At 38.5% G+C, this 22,485-nt stretch overlaps 1 protein-coding gene across 3 annotated transcripts in view; it reads left to right on the forward strand.

The window, feature by feature from the left end:
- The window catches only part of epha3 (eph receptor A3), a 98,470-nt gene that overhangs the window by 70,126 nt on the left and 5,859 nt on the right, over nucleotides 1-22,485 (forward strand). For 2 of the 3 annotated variants that reach the window (XM_086266825.1, XM_086266822.1), the window contains exons 8-15: nucleotides 74-179; nucleotides 919-983; nucleotides 2,159-2,284; nucleotides 9,145-9,330; nucleotides 12,748-12,809; nucleotides 14,843-15,052; nucleotides 17,762-17,911; nucleotides 18,148-18,341. In XM_086266825.1, coding sequence (XP_086122951.1) covers nucleotides 74-179; nucleotides 919-983; nucleotides 2,159-2,284; nucleotides 9,145-9,330; nucleotides 12,748-12,809; nucleotides 14,843-15,052; nucleotides 17,762-17,911; nucleotides 18,148-18,341 — 1,099 coding nt within the window. The remainder of the gene's footprint in view (nucleotides 1-73; nucleotides 180-918; nucleotides 984-2,158; nucleotides 2,285-9,144; nucleotides 9,331-12,747; nucleotides 12,810-14,842; nucleotides 15,053-17,761; nucleotides 17,912-18,147; nucleotides 18,342-22,485) is intronic. The other variant, XM_086266824.1, reaches the window with a different exon arrangement.

Below are 22,485 nucleotides of genomic sequence, written 5' to 3' on the forward strand. Positions count from 1 at the left end.
GTATTGTGATGTGCTGTAATGTTAACAAAACAAAGTTAGCACTGCTTATTACTTGTTTCTTTCTGTCTTTCAGCAGCCTTCTCTATCTCAAGTGAAAGCAGCCAGGTTGTTTTGATTGCCATTTCTTCTGCCGTAGCCATCATCCTGCTCACTGTGCTTCTCTACGTCCTGATTAGCAGGTCTGTCCACCAATCACTTGCCTGGATTCTCACCTTGAGCATTGTCTCCTTTAGTCACACCATCTGTACTCTCTCCTTTCAGTTGATTCTGTGTGCACTTTTCCAAAATGTACTTTCAAAAGCTTAGAAGAAACAAGTTAAATGATGTGCCATAAAAGAGGGCAAATTAAAAAACACCAGTTAATAACCAAAGGAACTTTTACCGCTGTGGTTTACAAGGTGTTTTAACCTTGTTGATGATTCCTTGTAATTGTAATGCTATCATTATTCATTAAATATTTGAGAACGTGTTCTAAATTTGTTCAAAGAAGTTCTTTTTAGAACAGCTTCGTCAGCTTTCTCAGGAAGTACACATTCTGATAGCCTGTATGGTCCTTTAAAGTCCAGATCTATACACACTTCAGCTGAAGTTGCTCTTGGCTTAGTTGCCACTCAATCAAAAAACATGAGCATCTTCAATAAATGGAATCTTTTCAGTGCGTTCATGCACAACACGGGCGTTTGAATGCCAATGTGAGCGCGGCTGAAGTTGGTGGTCAGCAGGTTTCAGGAAAGAGTATAAATCCACATCACATTATAAGACTTACTGATACTCTTTTGGGTTATAAGAGCCAGAAGTATATACACACAGACATAAGTATGCACACATGGATCTTGGTAGCGTTTGGGCTGGGCTTGTGGGCGAATTTTTATTGAAGATGTGGCACTACTTCTGGTCTTTCTCTGTTTGCATTGGCAGGTTTTGTTGCCGGAGCAAATCCAAACATCCTGATGAAAAAAGACTGCATTTTGGCAATGGACACTGTAAGTACTGGACTTTGTTTATCTGAGAATTGGCTCTGTCTCTCCTTGCCGTACTTTACTAGTCACTGAATACAGATAGAACTAGCTAGTTACATAAAAGATAATTTGAGGGATGTTATTCGAATATGCATGTCCTTCTGAGAACCTTTTGACCAATAGCGGTTGTTTTAGAGTAGATATGTCAAAGCTTGAAGTGGATTTCCCCTTTAAGTTTAGATATATCTTTGTTTTTTCATACGAGAAGACAATAATCAAACAAGACCATGTTATGACCATGTTTTTGGCCCATTTAGAAACAAGTACTTGAGGCTTCATTTAAAAGGAGAACAAAATAACACCGTTTTCCAAACCAGCCAAGTGAAGTGGCTAAATCTGCGCTTTAGTTTCTACTTTCCAAATAAAAAAGTTTCTTGATATTACTTCTACTATTAGAGTCAGTACTAAATAAATAGTAATTTAATTTTCTTTTCATGCTACTTCCTCATCCCTTTATTCCTTGTTTCTTCTCTCTTTCTGTCTTTACGAGATGTTATTTATTTGAAATAGTCCTACCTTTAAATTTGACCTAGGCTTCTAGAATTCCTCAGGGTACTGCCCACTGCTTCATGAGTAGTTTGGATGGGTCAAACCCAGAACATAAATTTTAACACACAGGGACTACTAAAATACAGCTGTGTTACATATCTTCCCTTTGTTTTCAAGTTTATCATAAAATAAAACATATCTCTGAAATATAGTGTTTCTTAAACTTGATGTGTTATGAAGGGTATAATTCCTCTTTTTGTTATTGTTCCTCCATCAAATCTCAATAAGAGAGACTCTCTGGGGAAAGAGAAAAGAGGGAATTGTAAAAAAAACTCTTTCCATTAAAACAGCTAAAAGTGTCTTCATATCCATTTGATAAGTGACTGTTGCTTTAATGCATAATATATTAAGTGAGAAAATCTCAGCCCTGCCTGCTCCTTGAGGGAAATTCTTCACTAAAATTCAATCATTGAAATACTCAGGACTATATCGTCTTCATGGTTTTGGTTTCATTGTGCAGGGTTAGTTGGATCTTTTGCCACCCTGTGTGTTTCCTAGACTCCTCTGAAAGTGCAATATTACTGTAAGCTGTGCTATTTTGGAGTTTTTAACTAGTTGGTAACCAATGCAACTTTCCTGTGCTGCTGCAGTGCGTCTGCCAGGGATCAGAACCTATGTGGACCCCCACACATATGAGGACCCGAGCCAGGCTGTGCACGAATTTGCCAAGGAACTGGATGCCTCCTGCATTGCCATAGATAAAGTGGTGGGAGCAGGTGAGAATAGGCAAAGGAAAGTGTATGGCCAGATGCTGCTGCTTGTATAGATTCCATATAGGTTTGGCAACTTTGCAAAAAATTCATGTCATTTCTAATATTTTCAAAACAATAATCAAAATGAGCTTGGTGGGATACATAAAAAAGGGAAATCAAAAAAGACTTTTCCCACTTTCGTATCAGTTACTTCCTTTTACTTTTGCACTCTTTCATGCTCTATTTAAATGACAAAGACAAACCAAGTGCACAACCACTTTAAGGAAAATGGAGTATATACAGAGCTCCTATACATCTATATTTTCATAGCAGTGAGCTAGTTATCTATGCGTCATGCTGCACAGCCGGGAATGAGAAAGCATTCTGTGCCCCAGCTTGATGTCTCTTCTTTCCAGCCCTCACCTAGGATGGAGGGAAAGGTGGTGAAATGAGAAAACCTTCAGTTGGTTCATGTCTCCTTTAACCCTTTCTTTCCTTCCTTTATTTTTCTTTCCATTTTCCGTAGCTTATGCTCAAGTTCGTAACTCCCAATGTACAGTAATTGCAATAGTAATTGAAGCCTTGTCTCCTCTTTTCCTCTCCACTCATGTACTCCCTGATAACTTGAGCAGGAGTGCAGACGGGAGGGTAATGCATTATGATTCATGTCGAGTGCAGTCAGAATAGATGGAGACTAAAGCACACAGCACATAACAGCAGACTGGTCTCCAGAGTCCCACCGGCCCTTCACACTGTAAAACTGTCAGGACAGCCTGAGAGTCTATTACCTGAGTATACACTGGACTCACACTCTGCAGTGCTAACCACAATATATTTTTCATACATAGCAGACACAAAGCACAATGATTTTCACAGGGCTGCAATGGTACATAGGAGATAACTGTTTATATATTAAAACCACATATAAAAAACAAAATCAGCTGTTCTCTTTTAATATAATAAAAAATGTGGTACACATTTGTCCACAGTTCACTGTGGCTGTCATTTTGATTTTACACAAGCATGAACTTCTTCAAATCTGCATGACCATTTGCAAGAAATGCACACAAACTAATGTCCATACTTCATTTAATATTATTAAATACATGCAATTTGATGTTTGAGGCATGAAAAGTGAAACAGCAGTGAAACATAATCTATCGAAAATGCAAATAGATGAAGAGTAGCTCCAATTTATCATCATTCTAAACCAGTATTAGCTGACTAATACCTTAACCCATAGTCGATTTACAGCAGAAAAGTCTATACTGCACTATACATTTTTAATGTGTACAGTGCACAGCTGATTCAAAGTGTATTTATTTTAGTGTTCTTCCATAGTAACACAAAGAAGGGAGAGTGCAACTTTGAGAACAAGTTCTGGACAATATAAATAAAATGACAAGTTGACAGGGTGATTACCAGAGGTGGGACCAAGTCATTGTCTTGCAAGTCTCAAGTAAGTCTCAAGTCTTTATCCTCAAGTCTCAAGTCAAGTCTCAAGTAATGTCAGGCAAGTCAGAGTCGAGTCTCAAGTCTGAAACTTTGAATTTCAAGTCCTTTCGAGTCTTTAAAAAAAAAAAACGAAAAAATAATGTTGCAGTTATGCTAAATGTAAATATTAGACCATGTAATTTTAAAATCTGTGTTTTTCTCAACACATGACAAAATAGTGAACTTAGAAAATATACACAAATTGTGAAATTGCACCTCTTTAAAATGCAGCTCAATTAAACCTAGCTCCAAGAATAATTTTCACCGACAGTTCTGAGATACGCTGCATGTTATTCTTGGATGCGGTTGTAGGGCCAGCTTTAAAATCGCATGACAAAAATATCATACACATTAAAAAAAACTGCATCACCAACGTAGCCTGGACAACATTTGCTAGTTAGATGAAGTCAGCTATCTCATCTTAGCATATTTATTTCAATTCAATTCAATTCAATTCAATCTTAATTGGCAGACTTCATGTCCATAAAAACAAGACAAAAAAAAAAAAAACACACACACACACACAACACTCCCCCCCCCCCCCCCCCCCCCAACACAAGGTATACACCATTAAATATATATATGTATATAAATAAGTATCTAAAACATTTGTAAAAATATAAAACCATAATATACATAAAACACAATTACTTAAAATAAATCAATAAATACACAAACACTTTAACCAGTGCTTTCTGAGACTGGATGAGTAACGGGAACCACTCACTGTCGGATCTGTGAGTGCTAAAATTATACTGTTACTCGAACCATCCAGTCGTTCTCTAAAATTGAACATTAGCTTCCTTAAAAGTGCTTTAAAAGTCCAAACACCCACAGCTACAAACATCTGGCTGGCACTACCACTTCTAGGTATCCTGCAAAGGATTCTCATCGCATCATTATATGCAACATGCAGCTTCTGCATGCTACATTGTTTGTAGGATGACCACAAGGGGGCAGTATATAGCGGTGTGCAATACGCTTTAAACAAAGCCACTTTAACTGGAAGTGAACAAAAGCTGAATTTGCGTGCAATAGTATTTGCCTGCACATAGAGCTTACACCGTTGTCTGTATATGTCATCATCATCATTCATTTGCTCAGTAATAAAGTGACCGAGGTATTTCACCTTTTTATGAACTTCAAGAGTTTTTTGTGCCAGTTTAAACAAAGGGAAATTTAGCTGTTTATCCTGCTTGGTTCTACATATCAAAACAGCACTTTTAGCAGCATTGTACTCAATGTCATATTGCACACCATATTCAGTACAGACATTAAGAAGATCCTGTAACCCAGCACTGCTTGGACTAAAAACAACCAGGTCATCTGCATACATAAGATGATTTATCAGTGCTTTACCTAATATACACCCAGTGTTACAGGCTCTCAGTTGTATGGACAAATCATCAACATACAAATTAAATAAAATTGGAGACAAAATCCCACCCCGTCTAACACCATTGCTGACACCAAAGGGGGCAGAAATACTGCTTCCCCATTTAACCTTCATGTTCTGATGAGCGTACCAGTAAGAGAGAATCCTCACGATGTACTGAGGAACTCCCCATCTCTTCATTTTATCAAAAAGTTTTCTGTGGTTCACTCGATCAAAAGCCTTAGAGGCATCAATGAAAGACATGAGGACAGATGAATTTTTAGCCCTGTACAAACTGACTATTTCCTTGAGTGCATATATGCACATGTCAGTGCCGTGCTTTGAAGCCAAACTGATTATCCAGAGAAGAGATGAACACACTAACTCTGTCAAACAAGATTCTTTCTAACACCTTAGATAAAATACTGGCTAGTGCAATTGGCCTGTAATTATCCAAGCAGCTCACTTTTGCAGCTTTGTCCTTCATAACTGGTACCAGTAAAATACACAGCATTGAGTCTGGTAATATGCCATGAATCATAAACCCAGTGAAACAGAGTGCTAAAAGAGGAGCTAGCCTTAAACTAGCATGTTTTAAATGTTCTGCAGTGATGTGATCCAAACCAGAGGATTTATTATCAGACAACCTATGAATGGCTTCAAATACTTCATGTGTCCTTACACTTATTGTGTCATTACTCATGTCAAGATTGTCCTCATATGGTTCACTTTTTATACAGTTAAACAACGCAGTGTAATGCTGTCTCCATAATGCTGCAATGTTATCTGCCCCAGAAACACCTTCAACAGTTGATGGTAGAGATGGTTTACAGTTATTAAGAGCTTTCACCTCTTTCCAAAAATTATTACACAGCATTTTCCTGGCCAAAGAATCTGCTCTTAGCATTTGCTCATTTTTAGTTATAAAGCGAACAGCGTACTTATATCTGGCATTCGCACATTTTTTCTGTTCAAATTCTGGGCCTTGTTTAGGTCTTCCAGCCATGGCCCAACATTTATAAGATATGCGAGCTTCATCATGGTACATGGATACATGTTCTTTCCAGCCAGGTCTGATGTTAGGTTTCTTATGCTTATATTGTTTATCAAGCAGTGTGCCACTTTTATACAGAGCAGTCACTATATCATCATACATGGAGCAGAGTAAATGTTTATGCACAGCATTCTTACAGTTGACATCTTTGCACAAAATAGCTTCTTTATTTATATGCATATTAATAATCATACGGTTCTTGGAGTGAGTGCATACACTCATGAAGTTTAGTAACTTCCGGTCACTGCAACAAGCCCAGGTACAGTTTACCGACGGATGGGTGCAGGACCTTGAAATGCACCGTGTAGAACGAAAGACCATCGTACGTATCATAAGTTTACCAATCTCACAAATCGTCGTCATAAATACACATTCCTTAACCGTTTATTAATATAACCTTTGAGCTCAACGGTAATTAATTAGTAGTGGAAATAATTTCTGGTTCATCACAGAAATGTAGCAGTGACAACAATACTGTATGCTGTAATCGTACTGGGCAATTAGTGATACAAAAAACCTGTTTTATCCTGTGAATAAAAGTATATGTTTTTGTCAATGTACCATAATAACATAAGCGAAACGCAATATTGTGTCAGGACAATTCACTATTTATGCACAATAAATAAAGGAGCATAGCGCCACAATTTCTGTTCAGCGCCAGACTTGCTTGTAACCTATATCACCAATTATGTTATGAAAATGACGTATTAACTACTAAAAAACACTGACCTTCGTGTAAATGCTTGGAGCAGACTAACCTGTGAGCTGGAGTGTTCTGAGACGTTATATTTGATCTTTGAATGGCTGCAATCCAGTCGCCTCTTTGTTACTTCGGAAACATGGCTCGAACAATTTCTCTTCAACGACGTAATCCGATAACAACCGATCTCTTTACCCGTCGGCTTCCTGTGGCTCTCATGCGACCGGCTATTGCAGTTAATAATACAACAGCTTCTTGACATTTTTGTGTTTCTTTTTATCGCTGTGTGACTGATTTTAATTGAAAGCCTGCGTGCGCTAGTACCGCTTGCCACGAGTTCCCAGAATCCTTTGCGGTTCTACCCGTGAATGACGTCACATTTTCAATCTCTATATAATATGCGTGTTAAATTTTATATTTGGGGTAAAATATCAAGTCTTTTCAAGTAAACCGGTTCAAGTCCAATTCAAGTCCCAAGTCATTGATGTAAAAGTCCAAGTCAAGTCACAAGTCTTAGAACATTTTTTCAAGTCAAGTCTAAAGTCATAAAATTAATGACTCGAGTCTGACTCGAGTCCAAGTCATGTGACTCGAGTCCACACCTCTGGTGATTACTTTTGAAAAGCAACTTAGTAGTTCAGAGCAGTTTAATTTTAGAAAGATGGACAGAAAATCCCTGAAAGATTTTCAGATAAAAGCCAGAAACCTTATATGAGAAAACCATAAATTTACAGATCCAAATGTGAGATGAGAGGAGAAGAAAGGGGACTTTGGCCTGCTCTTGCTAATCTATTTTAACTTCATAAAATGTGAACTGAACACCAGAGGTGAACATTAAAGCTCCAGCCATGATGTAAACATTTTTGTCCGTCAGCTTCAATGCACCCTGCCACCCATCTGTGTGATTTTTATAAAGCCACATAAGCACTCTGAACAATATACAACATACCTTCTCTTTCTCCATTCCTGCCTCAACTCCATCTGTCTTCATTAAACACGTTAAAGGGACTTTGATCCTCTTGCCAATCGGTGATTGTGTGTTAAAAGACATGAAACACATGCTCCACTCTGCTTACATGGGTTAGACTTTAACATCAAAGTGAGATACCTAGCTCTACTCATAACAGGAAAGGAACGAGTGTCCCTAATCAAGCCTTATTAGACGAAGATCTTCTTTCTCTGAGTGACCACATAAAAAGGTGCCTTGGCTTGACTTGCCTGTCCACTGCTCAGGACAAGAGGTGCAAAGCAGAGAAGGAAAGAACAGGGATGGTCTGGGTATTTAGACAGGTTATAATTATTCAGGCTTAAGTCCTTCCAGATGCCATTGCTTCAAGTCCAGGATTTGACCCATGCTCTCTGACCCAGAGCAGCTATGGGACATGATTGTACTGGATGAAGAGTGAGATCTGCATATCTTAGTTCTGACATCACCATTCTTGAGCACACTCAGCATGCATGTACGTTCTGTTCAAACACCTACATTCAGTACACACACACACACATACACACACATATATATATACACACACATATACACACACCCCTCATCTTCTGCAGTCCAGCCAAAACTCTGTCTCCAGGACTGCCTTTGAAGTGGCCAGCATACCTACAAAACTTACAGTACCTTCTGGATAGCTCCCCATTGCACGCACATACTTACAAGTAGTAACTGAAATTCATGCATCCCCTCACCAGTGAAGAATGCTAATTGAGCTCTCCCCGAGTGGATGTTAAGTAATTTTGTGTTTTAATTCGACATATAAATGAAGCTGAAAAGTTGTATTGGTGTCTATTCACTTTGTTATTTTGGCTATGGGTACACGCTATGCATTAATCAGGAAATGCTGTTTTTTGTCCAACATCAACCAAAGCATTTCCTGATTAATTGGAGTTAAGTTATTACAGATGGAAATTTTAAGATCCTTCATGATCTGCAGCTTTGTCTGAATGAATCACTGACAGGCAGCTGTAAAAATCACATGTTGTAACACCTTAAAACACATCTGAACCCCTGTTGTACATCAGAGCAGTCAGGATTTTCTGACTCATGCTATGCTAGATGCTGGGCTCTCAGTTGTGAAGCTGACCTAGCCGTAGGTTTAAGGAGTATCAGCATGCAACCTGTCTTTGTGGTTTTACTGCTGATCATGTACTCTGGTACAAGAGAGCTAGTTAAGTTAGCCATATTCACTCCAAAATGCTTTTCATGGCAATGTCATAGACATCATACATAAAACTTGCCTTTATTTTATCTTTAGGTGAATTTGGAGAAGTCTGCAGTGGTCGCCTGAAGTTGCCCAGCAAAAAGGAGATCTGCGTGGCCATCAAAACTCTCAAAGGTGGATATACAGACAAACAGAGGCGGGACTTCCTTTCTGAGGCATCAATCATGGGACAGTTTGACCACCCTAACATCATCAGGCTGGAGGGGGTGGTAACACGCAGTAAGTTCCACGACAAACTGAAGAGAATTGAATTACCAGGTGCTATTTTGATAATTATATGTTACTCTGGTTCTTGGAGAATATTAATCTATGAAGCACTTACTTTTTCAGAAGCATGATGTTTCAGAGAACACAACAAATTTTAGTCACATTCCATAAGAGAGCAGGCTTCTCCTGAGAGTCTTTTTACCGATTCCGGATTTGCAGTTGTCTTTGACAAATGGCTCTAAAGTGGCCGACACTTCTGTGAAAGAGCAAAGGAGTTTTATTGAGTTGCCGTGGTGTAAATCTCTGCAGATCAATGTGCTCTGATCAAAGCCTGTGTCCAAAGCAGGCATAAATCCATAAATCCATATCTCTGACTAGCTTCCCTCTGGGCCTCTTTATAAGACTATCATTAGCACACAGAAGGCCTCTTTAAAATGGAATGACTGCAGAAAAGGGAAATAATGAGTCTGAACTTTGTCGCAAAGAAACAGTCCTGGCCTCTATATTTCCCTGCGGCACTTGGCTTGTTAAGTAGTTCTGCCAGTATTGTTATTCTAAAGAGTAGAATAAAATACCAAGTGAACTTGCCTTCTCTTTATTATTCTGGATTTTAGGTTCTTCTGTTCCGTCTCATTTGTTCTTTGCTTCCTCGTCTCCACCTTGTCTTACATCAACTTGTTTTACCTGCTTCCCTAACTTATCTTCTTAGCAACTTACTGCCGTGACTTGTAATCAAAAACAGCCCAGTCTTACAATGTAATGTAATTTCCAAACAGCAATGAACTGGGCATGTAAACCATATTGTTCTGATTATGCTTCATCTCTACAAAGAAAGAAGGAAAAAAAGAAAAAAGAAGGGAAGGAAAGGAGGGAGGGAAGGAATGAAGGATGGAAGGAAAGTAGAAAAAAGAAAGGAGGGATGGAACGCCAAAAGAAACAAAGGAAGCAAGGAAAGAATGATAGAAGGCAGGAAACAGGAGGGAAGGAAAGAAGCAAAAAAGAAGTTAAGAAAGGAACAAGAGAAGGAACAAAGGGAGAAAGAAAGTAATGACAGTAGAATCAAATAAATAAATAAACAAACAATAGAAAGGATGGAAGGAAGGGAGGAAGGATGGAAAAATTGAAAAACACAAAGAAATAACACAAAGGAAGCAGGAAGGAAGGAGGGATGAAGGACAAAACAATAGAAGGAAGACAGAACAACACCAGTTAATATCTTATAACATATCATTTTGAGTCAACAGTGGCACAAATTATGCTACTAAACTGTCACTTATGCAGTTTTTGTAGGAGAAACTTGTTAAACATGCTAATACGCATGTATTTGTAAAATAATGTCAGTAAATAAGGTCAAATAATAGAAAACAGTAACCAGAACAACAGAAGCTAATCATACTCCTTCATCCAGTTTTGTCTCTTTTAGAATAATTTTTCAGTTAGAACGTACGGCATGGTTCTGCACTGTACTGATGAATGAAATCAGTCCACTCTGAAAGTGAAAGTCTGTGTGTGTGTGTGTGCATGTGTGTGATCCCTCATCACACATTGTTTGCCTAATACATCTTAAACCACTCTTCCTGTTAATGTCCGACCTGTGAGAAATGCTGCAATAACACAAGACTGCGGTTTCATTTGCTGGTTTGAGACTAATAGGGGAGGCCCCAAATTCACTACTTCGCACATGACATTTGGAGAGATGCCCTGAGCACATGTGCATAAGTAGGAGCAGCATGAGTGCAGGGCATAGTTTTAGGAGGTCCATTTGATATGCTCCCACACACAGACACACACCTACACACACACAAACACACACACAAATGCACGCTGCTGTCGGGTGATTTATTAAGCTGCTCCTGTTAATTCTTAATAATCCTGAGACTTTCACACCCCATTTACCTTGCTGCTGCTTTTGGCTGATCCACAGGCTGCATATTTGCAGGAGCACACACACACGCGCACACATGCACACTTCTTGCTCAAGTTCATACATCCACACTTGCACACATACAAGTACACTCACACTTGGGTCCGCAGAACAAAGGGGCTTGGGGGCCTTTATCTTTGTTGCCAATGTTGAAAGTAGAGAGAAAGAGGGGAAAGGAAGGGGCGGAGGACAGGAGGGAGGACCGGGTGTGTGCATGCCTGTCTGCAACTATAAAAGCAGTTCTCTGTTAAACTGAACAATCCATCACAGCCTTTTTGGGACAGGGTGTGGGTGGAGGGTGTTGTACTGGTCCTGTGACGGTGTTTAAATGATGAGAGATTTTTGCTAAGTGAAATTGGTGCAACTTTCCTGAGACATGCTGTTCTGTGAGTTTAATCTCCCCCTTTTTTTTAAAAAAAGGTTTATTTTTATTTTGTCAACGTCACATTTTTAGCTACGCTTACTCTGGTAAGATGTAAATAAACAGAATCAGTTGAAATAGATTCAAAATCTTTCAGAGTCATTTCAAGCTGAAATTGACAACATCTGTTTTGTTTAAATGTGCTGTGATAAAGAAAATGAATTACCAGTGCAATGCAGATTCATGAAACGGCCCTTTTCTTAAAATTTCCATTGAGTTTAATAGATTTGCTTCTTTTCGCAACTAATTCCATCACCCTCTCCCTTCAGCCTGCGCGATTCCTGAAAAAAAGTCCCTTTCTTTCCAGATGTGGGGTTGGTTCACATTAATACATGCAAGAGGGATGGAGATGAGAGGGAGGGATGGGGTGATGGGGAAAGAGAGGCAGGTATGATAGAGAAAAGGTAGGTCAGGAATGAAAGAGGAGGGAGCAGGGCACATTAATCAGAATAAAAAATGGAAAAGAAGAATATGGCTGGTGGTAAGTCAAGAGTGAAGCTGAGAGAACAAAGCCATCTGGGGCACAAACAAGTCCTGACACGGATGCTGTTCATTTAACCATGGCTGATTTAAAGCTTTCTTAAAGAGTTCCCCCCCCCCCCCCCCCCCCTTTCCCCCCTCTGTAATAAACTTTGTGCTGGCCACAGTCTGATCAGGTACAGATGATAGCAGGCAGCATGGATTTACAGCCAGATCTTCCACAGAAATAAAGATGTCACACTCTGACAGGTGACCTGCTGGGACCCTAAAACTATGACTAGGATCATTTCATTCTGGTGTGTGTGGGCGTGTGTGTATGTAGGCGTGCATGTGAGTGTAACTGAGAGAAAAGAGAGTACGTTCAGCCTGGTCACTCTCAGGGTCTGTGTACGTCTGTTTAATGTCGAAGTACAGCTCTCAATGTCCACTCATTATTATTTTTGCTTGTTTCAGAGAATAAATCTAAAATCAATACAATACTGGCACAAAAGAGGGTTTTCTTTCGTTGTTTTTTTATATAAGTATTCAGGATGTTATTGCACTAAATTTTTTTAGTCCTGTTGCTGGTATGATATGGGAATTTATTGAAATCTTCCTGTTGTAGGTAAACCTGTCATGATCGTCACCGAGTACATGGAAAATGGATCTCTTGACAGCTTCTTAAGAGTGAGTAATAATTAAAAACACACTTATGAAATTTTAATGCACTGAAAACCCAAACCAGTTTTGCAATGAACGATTAATGGCTAGTTGAAAATTAAGAAACATTCAATGTCAGCTTTGTCATAGGTTCTTATTTTATAATTTATGTAAGTATTATTTATATTTTATATATGAAACGAATTAGGACAGTCAGCTAATATAGTAAGTTTTAACACTACACTATAACACATTGCACTGTATACACTATAAAGTACCTGAGATATGCTGGCTTTAGCAGATTTCTTTCAGCTGTACTCTTCTTACACCTTGTCAGCGAACAAAATATTTTGAACTGCTCTTTCAGCCAGGACTGAATGTGATTCTTGCCATGCCTCAGTCTCTTACAGAGAAATTGACCTGCCTTACTGAAATTACCCAAAGCACGGCAGCCAAGCCGCAACACTGGCATGAAAGCATGTGTACTAATGCCTGTTTTAGCCTTTTTCCACATGCGTCTGCAACACACATAGACAAATCCAGGACGTGTAGCTGTTGTCTGCCGACGTTTTGACAGAGGCCTGCACTTCATCATTGAAAATGTGTCATAAACACACAAGCACGCACACGGAAATTCATAGCTTTGCGCTTTAGCTTATGTCTGTGTTATGAATCTACAAAGCTTTGAAGTGACTAAACCAGGTGTCCTGGCCACTAATGGTTCAAAATGAAGTGGAAGGTCTGGTTGGTTTTTAGAGAAAAACATACTTATCATACACTCAGAATAAGCCATTTCATGTGAAAATAAATCTTTATCAATGTAAACAGACAAGCCATACTAGCTAAAACGAGCCTAATGAAAGCCTATTGATAGATAGTTTAGATAGATAGGTGGTGGTCAGAGGGCCCGGTGTCCGGCAGCCTCGCCTCTGTCAGTGCGCCCCAGGGCAGCTGTGGCTACATGTAGCTTGCCATCACCAGTGTGTGAATGTGTGTGTGAATGGGTGAATGGCTGAATGTAGTGTGAAGCGCTTTGGGGTCTTAGGGACTGAGTAAAGCGCTATACAAATGCAGGCCATTTACCATAGTTTTGAACGAAAAATGTAAAAGTTACTTCAAAAACTGTGACCATGCAAAATTTACATAACTTGCAGTTACTTGGAAGAGATGATTATTTAAATTGAATTTATAGAGAAGACTGGACGATTGCCTTAAACAGACAACACAGACACATAAACCATAGGATAAGAGTATTTATGCTCAAATTCTGAATGGAATGAATTTGACAATGCAGGGCAACAGAAGATACAAAGAGCAGCAAGAACAGACAAAATGAAAGCGCTATGGATAATGAGCACAAAAAAAATTCATATGGCTCTCCTCATGTTTCCTCAGTTTATATTTATCTCATATTCAGATAGTAGCAGCAGATCATAGAACATATATGCCTAGTTATGAACTCTTGCCAGTTTGAATCAGTGTAAACACCGCTGCTTGCCAATGCAAACAATAAAATATGCTTTGTGTTTACATCTCACCCACTATATGTTTGACTGCTGCAACTCAACACCTGGCAAACATTTGGCTATAAAAATCCATTGGACAATGTGCCATGAAAATGCATTATATCCCTTTTTTCCACATGATATGATTTTCTGATGAATATACAGCATTCAAATATATATATGTGGATGCCAGTGTTCATATTGTCTATGTGTGTCATCACATATGTAGCATATGAAAACTGCTCCACAATAACAGCAGTGATTTATTTAAAAAAGAAATTCATTTTTATGGTCTAATCCTTATTTCCATACATTACTCTGTATTTGGCTCTGGGATTTCATAGTTGAAACGAAAGATGAGGTACATAATGTCAAAGGTGATTTTTAAAGGTTAATGAAAATCTTGTGGACAGTAATGCAGAAAAGTTTCATTTTATGCAAATACCCCAAAAGGTCAGATTCCCTTTGTGTACTATATAATGTATGTTAACGTGTAACATAAAGGGAAAAGCACGCTTTTCTTTCTATAATTATTTCTTTTATCTCCCTTTTTAGAAACATGATGCCCAGTTCACAGGAATCCAGTTGGTTGGCATGCTGCGCGGTATTGCTTCAGGCATGAAGTATCTGTCAGACATGGGTTACGTTCATAGAGACTTGGCCGCTCGAAACATTTTGGTCAACAGCAATCTGGTGTGTAAAGTGTCAGACTTTGGCTTGTCCCGGGTGCTGGAGGATGACCCGGAGGCTGCTTACACAACTAGGGTGAGTTGGAATACAAATACAAATAAAACATTTAAAGACAACACTGTTTTATATCAATTCTATATATATCCTCTCCAGCAAAAATAATCCCCCCACCAAAAAGCAACACACTCCATCCTCTTCCGGTCTTTGTCTTTGTTTTTGTCATCACACATACACAGATACTGTGCACCTGTTCCCCTCACATATCACAGCAAGGGTGAACGACACATAAAAAACTAGTTGTTAAAGGGCAGACATAAATCCACATATCCTAAACTGGAAGGTCATAGGGAAGACCATTAAAGCCCCATGTGCCATAAGACGATGCGTCTCATTGAGAAGAATATTGTTGGGCTTTGCCACTGTCATTTGCTTTCATGATGTATATGACAGAGGTTTTTACTTCTTAGATTGAACTTTTTTCAGATAACTCTTTGAGGTATCCTGCATAATCTGTTGGTGCAACAATGGCAGGAACTGCCTCTTGAGGCTGCTAGCTAGTAGAGAAGGCATCTACTGACCAGATCTATTGGGCTGATTACAACTTATAAAAGCCGTTTGACATGCTAATAAATTCTGAATTGGTTGCTTTTTGGTGATACACAGAAGTTGATAAAGTTCATCCTTTAGGAGGAAAAGCACCGATACTTTCAAAAAGTATCATGTCTCGCTTTTAGAGGCATAGGCACACATGCCAAGAAGACAATTTCAGACATTTACAGTGCTTCTTACGATGATGGAAAATCTGTGTTTCAACTTACCTTGGAAATCCACTTAGGATACTTCCCATAACAATGTAATAATAGCACATAGGCAATGGAAAATTAGTATTATGAGAAAGATCATAAAAATGGAATCCTACAGATGGTCTCCCAGTAAGTTTGGGCAATTCAATTTTTCAGAAAGAAGTGTATGCATGTAATTAGATTTGCACACCTGTGGTGAGAGAAGCTCTAATTGCTCTGTTTGTGTCTTTGCATCTCTACATCCTGAAGAAGCATAACCTGGTATGCATTCATGTATTTTTAATGTCATTAGCCCTGTGAAATAAAGGCCCTTGATTGCTTTTTCAAACCTACCTTGAGTACCAGAACCTGGATGTTTTATGCCATTTATTGATTTATTGATTTCTTTCCACCATTTCCATTAAAGTTAAAAAACAAAAAATATTGTAAAAGCATTTTTTATTTGCCTTAGCATTAGATGCTCAAATTGAAACACACCCAGTAGGCAAATTATGATCCAGACACTGATCTTAACCGTTGGAAGTGTGTGCGTGTGTGGCCATTCTCAACTGAGGAATCTGTGGTCTTAACCGTGCGTGCAGCCTTTTAGACAGAGTATAATTTTCTGGCTCAGAATGGCTTGTCAAATAAACAGTCAATGTGCCGTTTGCCTTTCTCCCAGAAATTCATAATCTGAAATAATGAGACAGAATAATAAACTCTGCCGCATTAAAGTAACTGACAATGCTAGCACATGTGGGCTTCAGTGGATTTTTTTCTCTCCACTTCTTTAGTCATTGTTTTTTAGGAAAAAATCAAAAGTTTGTGGTCGTATGTGCATGTTTACATGCATGTGCGTCCCACGTTTAAGGGTATTTCTGCACATTTTAGACTTTAATATCTTTGTGCAGCAGCTGGGTATAGTATAAGTGCAAGAGCAGAGTGTATTTTCTTGTTTGTATTTATAAAGTGTTTCTTTGTAAACTGCTTTATGTGTGCCGCCATTTGTTGGCTGTCTGCATTTCATTCTCACATACATTCCCCATTATTTCCATAACTTCAGTATGGAAATAGTAATAGAGGAATGTAAAGTTTAGAGTGTGACTGCACAGCATTGGGCAAAACCCAACTGATTGGGCCAAGGTTTCTGTTAACTTTGGCTACCATCAGCCTCCTACCCTATGATCCATTTTGTTCATCTGTCTTGATTTTTAGCTAAAATGACAAATACAGCTACACACTGTAGTATGGGGTTATCCAGGACACCTTGGATTACAATTTGATGAATGGGTTTTTCTTTCTGGCTTCAACTTTCTTTAAGACTGATGATAATCCATTTTGATTAAATCTTAATATAATGTGTTTTGTTACAATAAAGTTCAATGTCCCCTTATGTGACAATTTTAAAGTCTTTTTTAGAAGTCTTAGACTTTTTTTGCCAGTCTGGGAAAACAAATTAATTAAAGACAATGAAATGAAAGTGAAAGGTAAAAAAAAAGCTTATGCATGGTTCACCTTTCTGTGATGAAACATGGACTTTAGACTCTTCCAGACCAGACTGGAAAAAATAATAAAAATATTATTTTTACAATTGTTACAGTTTTGAATCTGAAGCTGTGATCTCAAACCTTAAATCCAAACCACGAAGACCACCAGGATTTAGGGGTTTCAGAACACCCTAAATAATATTCATAAGAAATATTCTTGCATTGGACACAAACCTGCACCTCAGATCCAAATCCTGGTTTTCAGAAATTTTGCTCAAGAATACATCCAGTTTTAAATATTTATATCCACGAGCAGTACTAAACTTTGAAATTCTATTTTTAAAAAGTTTTTAAAGATTTTAAGATGTAATATTAAAAGGTTTATCAAAAAAAACCCATAATTTTAGGTAGAAAATTAGTTATGCTCAAGAATTATTGATGTTTTTCAATGACAGATTGAATGACTGAAATACAAAATGAGCTCAATGAATGACCTCTCATTGTCTGTATTTCAGGGAGGTAAAATCCCTATTCGGTGGACTGCTCCAGAGGCTATCGCCTACAGGAAGTTTACATCTGCCAGTGATGCTTGGAGTTATGGCATTGTGCTATGGGAGGTGATGTCATATGGGGAACGACCATACTGGGAGATGTCCAATCAGGATGTAAGTTCTATTTATTTGCAAAGTTGCATTCCTTTAATAGCTACACATGCACATCTGCAGGGCTACCACCTTTGCACATCTGAATAATTTCTGTATCTCATCTGAGATACAGAAAGACATACTCTAGTAAAGTATTCTTACAAAACTGAGAAAAAAATCACTTACTATTACAATGTATTTTGTTTTGAATATTATCTGCCTTTTTTCAAATGCTGTCCGTGTTGTTCCTCATAAAGGTAATAAAGGCTGTAGATGAAGGTTACCGACTGCCCCCACCCATGGACTGCCCTGCCACTCTCTACCAGCTCATGTTGGACTGCTGGCAAAAAGAGAGGAACAATCGACCCAAGTTTGAGCAGATAGTTAGCATCCTGGATAAACTCATCCGCAACCCCAGTAGCCTCAAAATCACAGCGAACACCACATCCAGGTATCAAAGCTATCTTACGTGTATTTGTTTTCATTATTATTTTTAGGTGCTTGTCACTTGCATATATAAAACTTTACACTTAAGAAAATACGAAAAGAAAAACCCAGAACTGGTGGTCAAAACCATGCAAGGCTGGTGAATGTCTCTTAGTCTTGAATGGTTTCTAAGTTGTTCTTTTTTTCTCTTCTTCTTTTAATTTTATTGCCATGTACTAGACAATCCAGTACTGTATTTTAGGTCATATAAAGTTCTGGCTGGTGATCACTAGATATATTATCAGCATATTTATGAAAGTTCTACTTCTCAATAACATAATTTAACATTTTTAATGTCATGAAAATTTGGGATGGGGAAGTTTCTTTCACTTGTTTTACCACCTGTACACAAAGGAGCTCAATATAAACACCGCCTATTTTTTCTGCTTGTAAGATTTAAATGCAAATTAGCACCACTAGAAAATGTATCAGATCTCTTTTCTGATATTTTTACAAATGTTATCTTATTTGTTTCTCACATTACTTTCTTTTTTGCCCTTGTTAATGCTTTGTTCCTTGCCTTTATTGAATCAGTCATTTTCACCCAGGGGTGTGTGGGTAAGCAGGGCAAGATACACTTGTCAGTCCTGGGCAAGAAGGAATACAGGCATTGGGTCTGCAGCAGACGGCCATGGTATTATGTAGATGTTAAAGCTAGTAACATTGACTAATGATTTCTTAAGAAAGTGAAAATAGGTCCCTTGGAGTTTGCACGTAATTTTCCTGATTGGCTTTTAACACTGGGTGAGCACAGGCTGGCCGACAGAGGCTGGTGCGTTGATTTATGAGAACTCTCTGTGCGTATGTGTGTATGTGTGTGGTGGCGGCGGCAGTTGCACAGCGGGAGCAGCTGCACTCAGCTCCACACACCTCGTTTGTCTCAGGGCTGTCCTGGCTTGCTAATGCAATACCCCCTCCTCCACAAAGCCCAGAACAAAGCCTGTGAACCAAGTAGAGCATCTGGAAACTTCGAGGGTGGGACCTGGTCAGTTTACTCTTCCTGCATATGGATGATGAGAGAGTCAGAAGGCCAAGGTTGACTGTCAGGGGCTAATTATGGGCCAACTGGTGTCCAGTAGAGGTTAGCAGCCATTGGGTATCTGACTTAACTTTCAGGGTGTCTAAATTACGTGAGATTGCTGCAATCGCACTTTCTAAATCAAAGATAGTTTTTTTTCTGCACAACAAAGCATGCCAATGGCTGCTTACAGTATTACCTTTAAATACATAACACTCAAAGTTTTATCAAATCTAAAATATTTATATAGAGAATATCTCAAATATCAACCTTTATCCAGAGAGGCCAGGAACATAGGTTGGATAAAAGGACTTGGGAAGCAACAAGGATTGGTGCCTGGTCTATGCTTGGCAATTGCAATGGGCAAACATTCACCTGTGAATGGAAACCGCCTGATAGTAGAAAAGAACACAGGCATTTATCACAGAGAGGTATATGTTGATGAGAATATCTAAAAAGTCACAAGTATGAAAAACTGGATAGAAGTTAAATAGAATAGTTTTATAATGAGCAATACTTCAATTCAGTTACCAAAAATTCTTAAACTGTTAGCTCAGACACTACCAAAACTTCAGAGTGAAAATAAATTGAACAAAGAATTCGGAGCACAGTGACATATTGTTGCTGAAATCAAATCAAAATGTCAGTTTAGCTTTCCTCAGCCCACCAGAGTACTGGTTAAAACTACATGATATCATCCAATTTGGCAGTGGCAGCAAAGGGCTGCACCTGAAAGGGCTAATATTACCCCTAAATATCAGTCTAAACTGTCCTTGAATTGCCTTGGAGCTGTCACGCTGAAAGGTAATTTCATTCCCTTTTTTGTGAGCTCAAAAATCAGAAGATTATTTGGAGATTAAAACAAGGAGTACAGAACAAAAGATGAAAAAAGGGAATATATAACCCGACTCCCTTTCTCTCTGATGTAGTCATATTTTCATCTATATTTTCAAGTGGGTGTTTTCTGCTTTGCTATATAGTATTAAGTAGACATTATACCCCCCCGCCCCAAACCCCAAGTCTCAGACAGATGCTTTTTTTATGATTTTCCAATTCATCACATCTCTCTGTTTCCTCACCAATCATCGTGTCTCTTGAGCTGCAACAAGATGTTGCTGAAAATGTAACAACAAAGGAAACATTGAAAATGATAAGGGAGACGAATCAAGGTCATCTGCAGTTTACCTCTCAGTGGAGACAGCAGAAGGGAAAAAATGAGACAAAAAGAGGAAAAAAGATCAAAGATAGAAAGAAAAAGGGGTGTAGGAGGGGAGGGAAGAAGATCAATAATCCTGAAAAAAGAATATTTTTTTATAGCCCAAAACTTTAAACGGAAGATAGTTATCTTTTATATGTCTTAATTGATTTTTCCTGATTTGTTTTCTAGCAAATATCAGCAAAAACCTCTATTGATTCCTCTTCCTCTTTTTTCAAAAAGAAGTAACACATATTTAAAATATTTTTTAAATGGGTTTCTACTGTCAGAAGATTCACATATTACTTTATTTTTGTGCTCATGCAAACCACCCCCTCCATCTAGCCCTCAATTCCCTCCTTTGCAGACAAACCATCTTTCCAGGGGGTCCTGGGGGCCCTCAGCATTTTGACAACCCTCTGATCTGGCAGGAAAAGACTCAATCACTGTAACAGCACCCACTCCACCACCTCAAGTGCATCTTTTTTTCTCCTTCTTTTTCTTCTTTTCTCCTGTCACCACTTGGGATACCATCTCAATAATCTCAATGTGCCTAATATTTTGTTGGCTTAGTGTGCTGTTTCTGACACCATTAATTATATTATATTGATTTCATTAAAGAAAATCAAATCAATAAAATACATTTTAATTAGAGCAGGTGACGAAAGCACGTAACATATTATATGAAATTAAACCTTTTTTTTTTTGTAGGTACACAAACCCTGGCACATTTAGAGTGGCTTTAAACTTCCTTGCCAATTTCCAAGTCAATTAGGCAGAGGTGGACTTTCTGGTATTCTAATGAGTTTGTTTACAGTGCTATAAATAGTTTTCCCCAAGGGAGCGCTATCTGTTTTTTTTGTTCTTCTTTTTTTTTTGACCTGCTTTGCTGTATTCCCTTGAGTGCCATACATATCTTGGTACAGGTGTATTTATCTGATCTTTGTGACAAATGCAGTGTGTCCTTCATTTTTGGAACCCAGTTTTAGATGATACTCAGAAAATCAAAATGAAAATGCACAGTGTGCTACTAGTGGATTGATTATTGTGTTATGAGCTGTAGTTTGACCTGATATGGTTTGGCTTTGTTTCCCGTTCGCTGCACTAATGTGCTCAGGTTTCACAGTAGCTGAGGGAATCACATTTGTATAAACATGAGTTGCGGTATCTGAAAGTCGCCATTAATAAAGCACATTGTTTCCTTGGGCCCTCTGCACTCTCCAGCTCTAATGTACCTTTACTCTCTGTAAGTCTTTTTACCCATCATTGTTCCTCAGCCCCCCCTCCCTTTGGCAAACATCAATCAGAGCTAGTCACAACAGTGCCTGCAGTTTTTCCCTACACCCTCTACAGTTGACTGAGCATTTTAAAGCCCAACGCAGAGCATTTAATATGATTTGATCCAATTGAAACCATCAAGTCTAATCAAATCTAATGTTACGTTCTGCTGCATGGTACATCTGCTACAGGAAATAATGATGGAATTAGCCAGAAACATTGCTAGCTCAAAATAATAAAAAAGGACAGTGAAGCAATGACTGCTGATGATAGCATGAACAATGATCAAAGGCTGATGTCTGTTGTGAAAATGCAGTTGCCAAACTGTTTCTGAGACCGTAAAGCATGCAGACCATTTTGCACACACACTCTGACATGTCTGACATGCTTCAGACTCTGTAAATGGTGCAATAGTGTATGCTTGAAAAGACAATATACATAGTTGTAGGACTAGTTCACTATGACATCAGCTGGCTGTAGATAAAACAGAAACTGTGATACCTGGTGGTGTTTATTCTCCTGTTTTCCTTAAACTACAGTATGCTGTGAACTCTAATGACATCTGGGACACGAAAATCTTACAAGTGGTTCATCATCACTTATTGATATGTTTGCTTC

This window comes from Aulonocara sp. 'chitande type north' Nkhata Bay, linkage group LG16 (assembly GCF_057382095.1).
Source record: "Aulonocara sp. 'chitande type north' Nkhata Bay isolate Kocher_YH1m ecotype deep benthic linkage group LG16, A_spYH_male_GT1.1, whole genome shotgun sequence".
NCBI classification, from domain to species: Eukaryota; Metazoa; Chordata; class Actinopteri; order Cichliformes; family Cichlidae; genus Aulonocara; species Aulonocara sp. 'chitande type north' Nkhata Bay.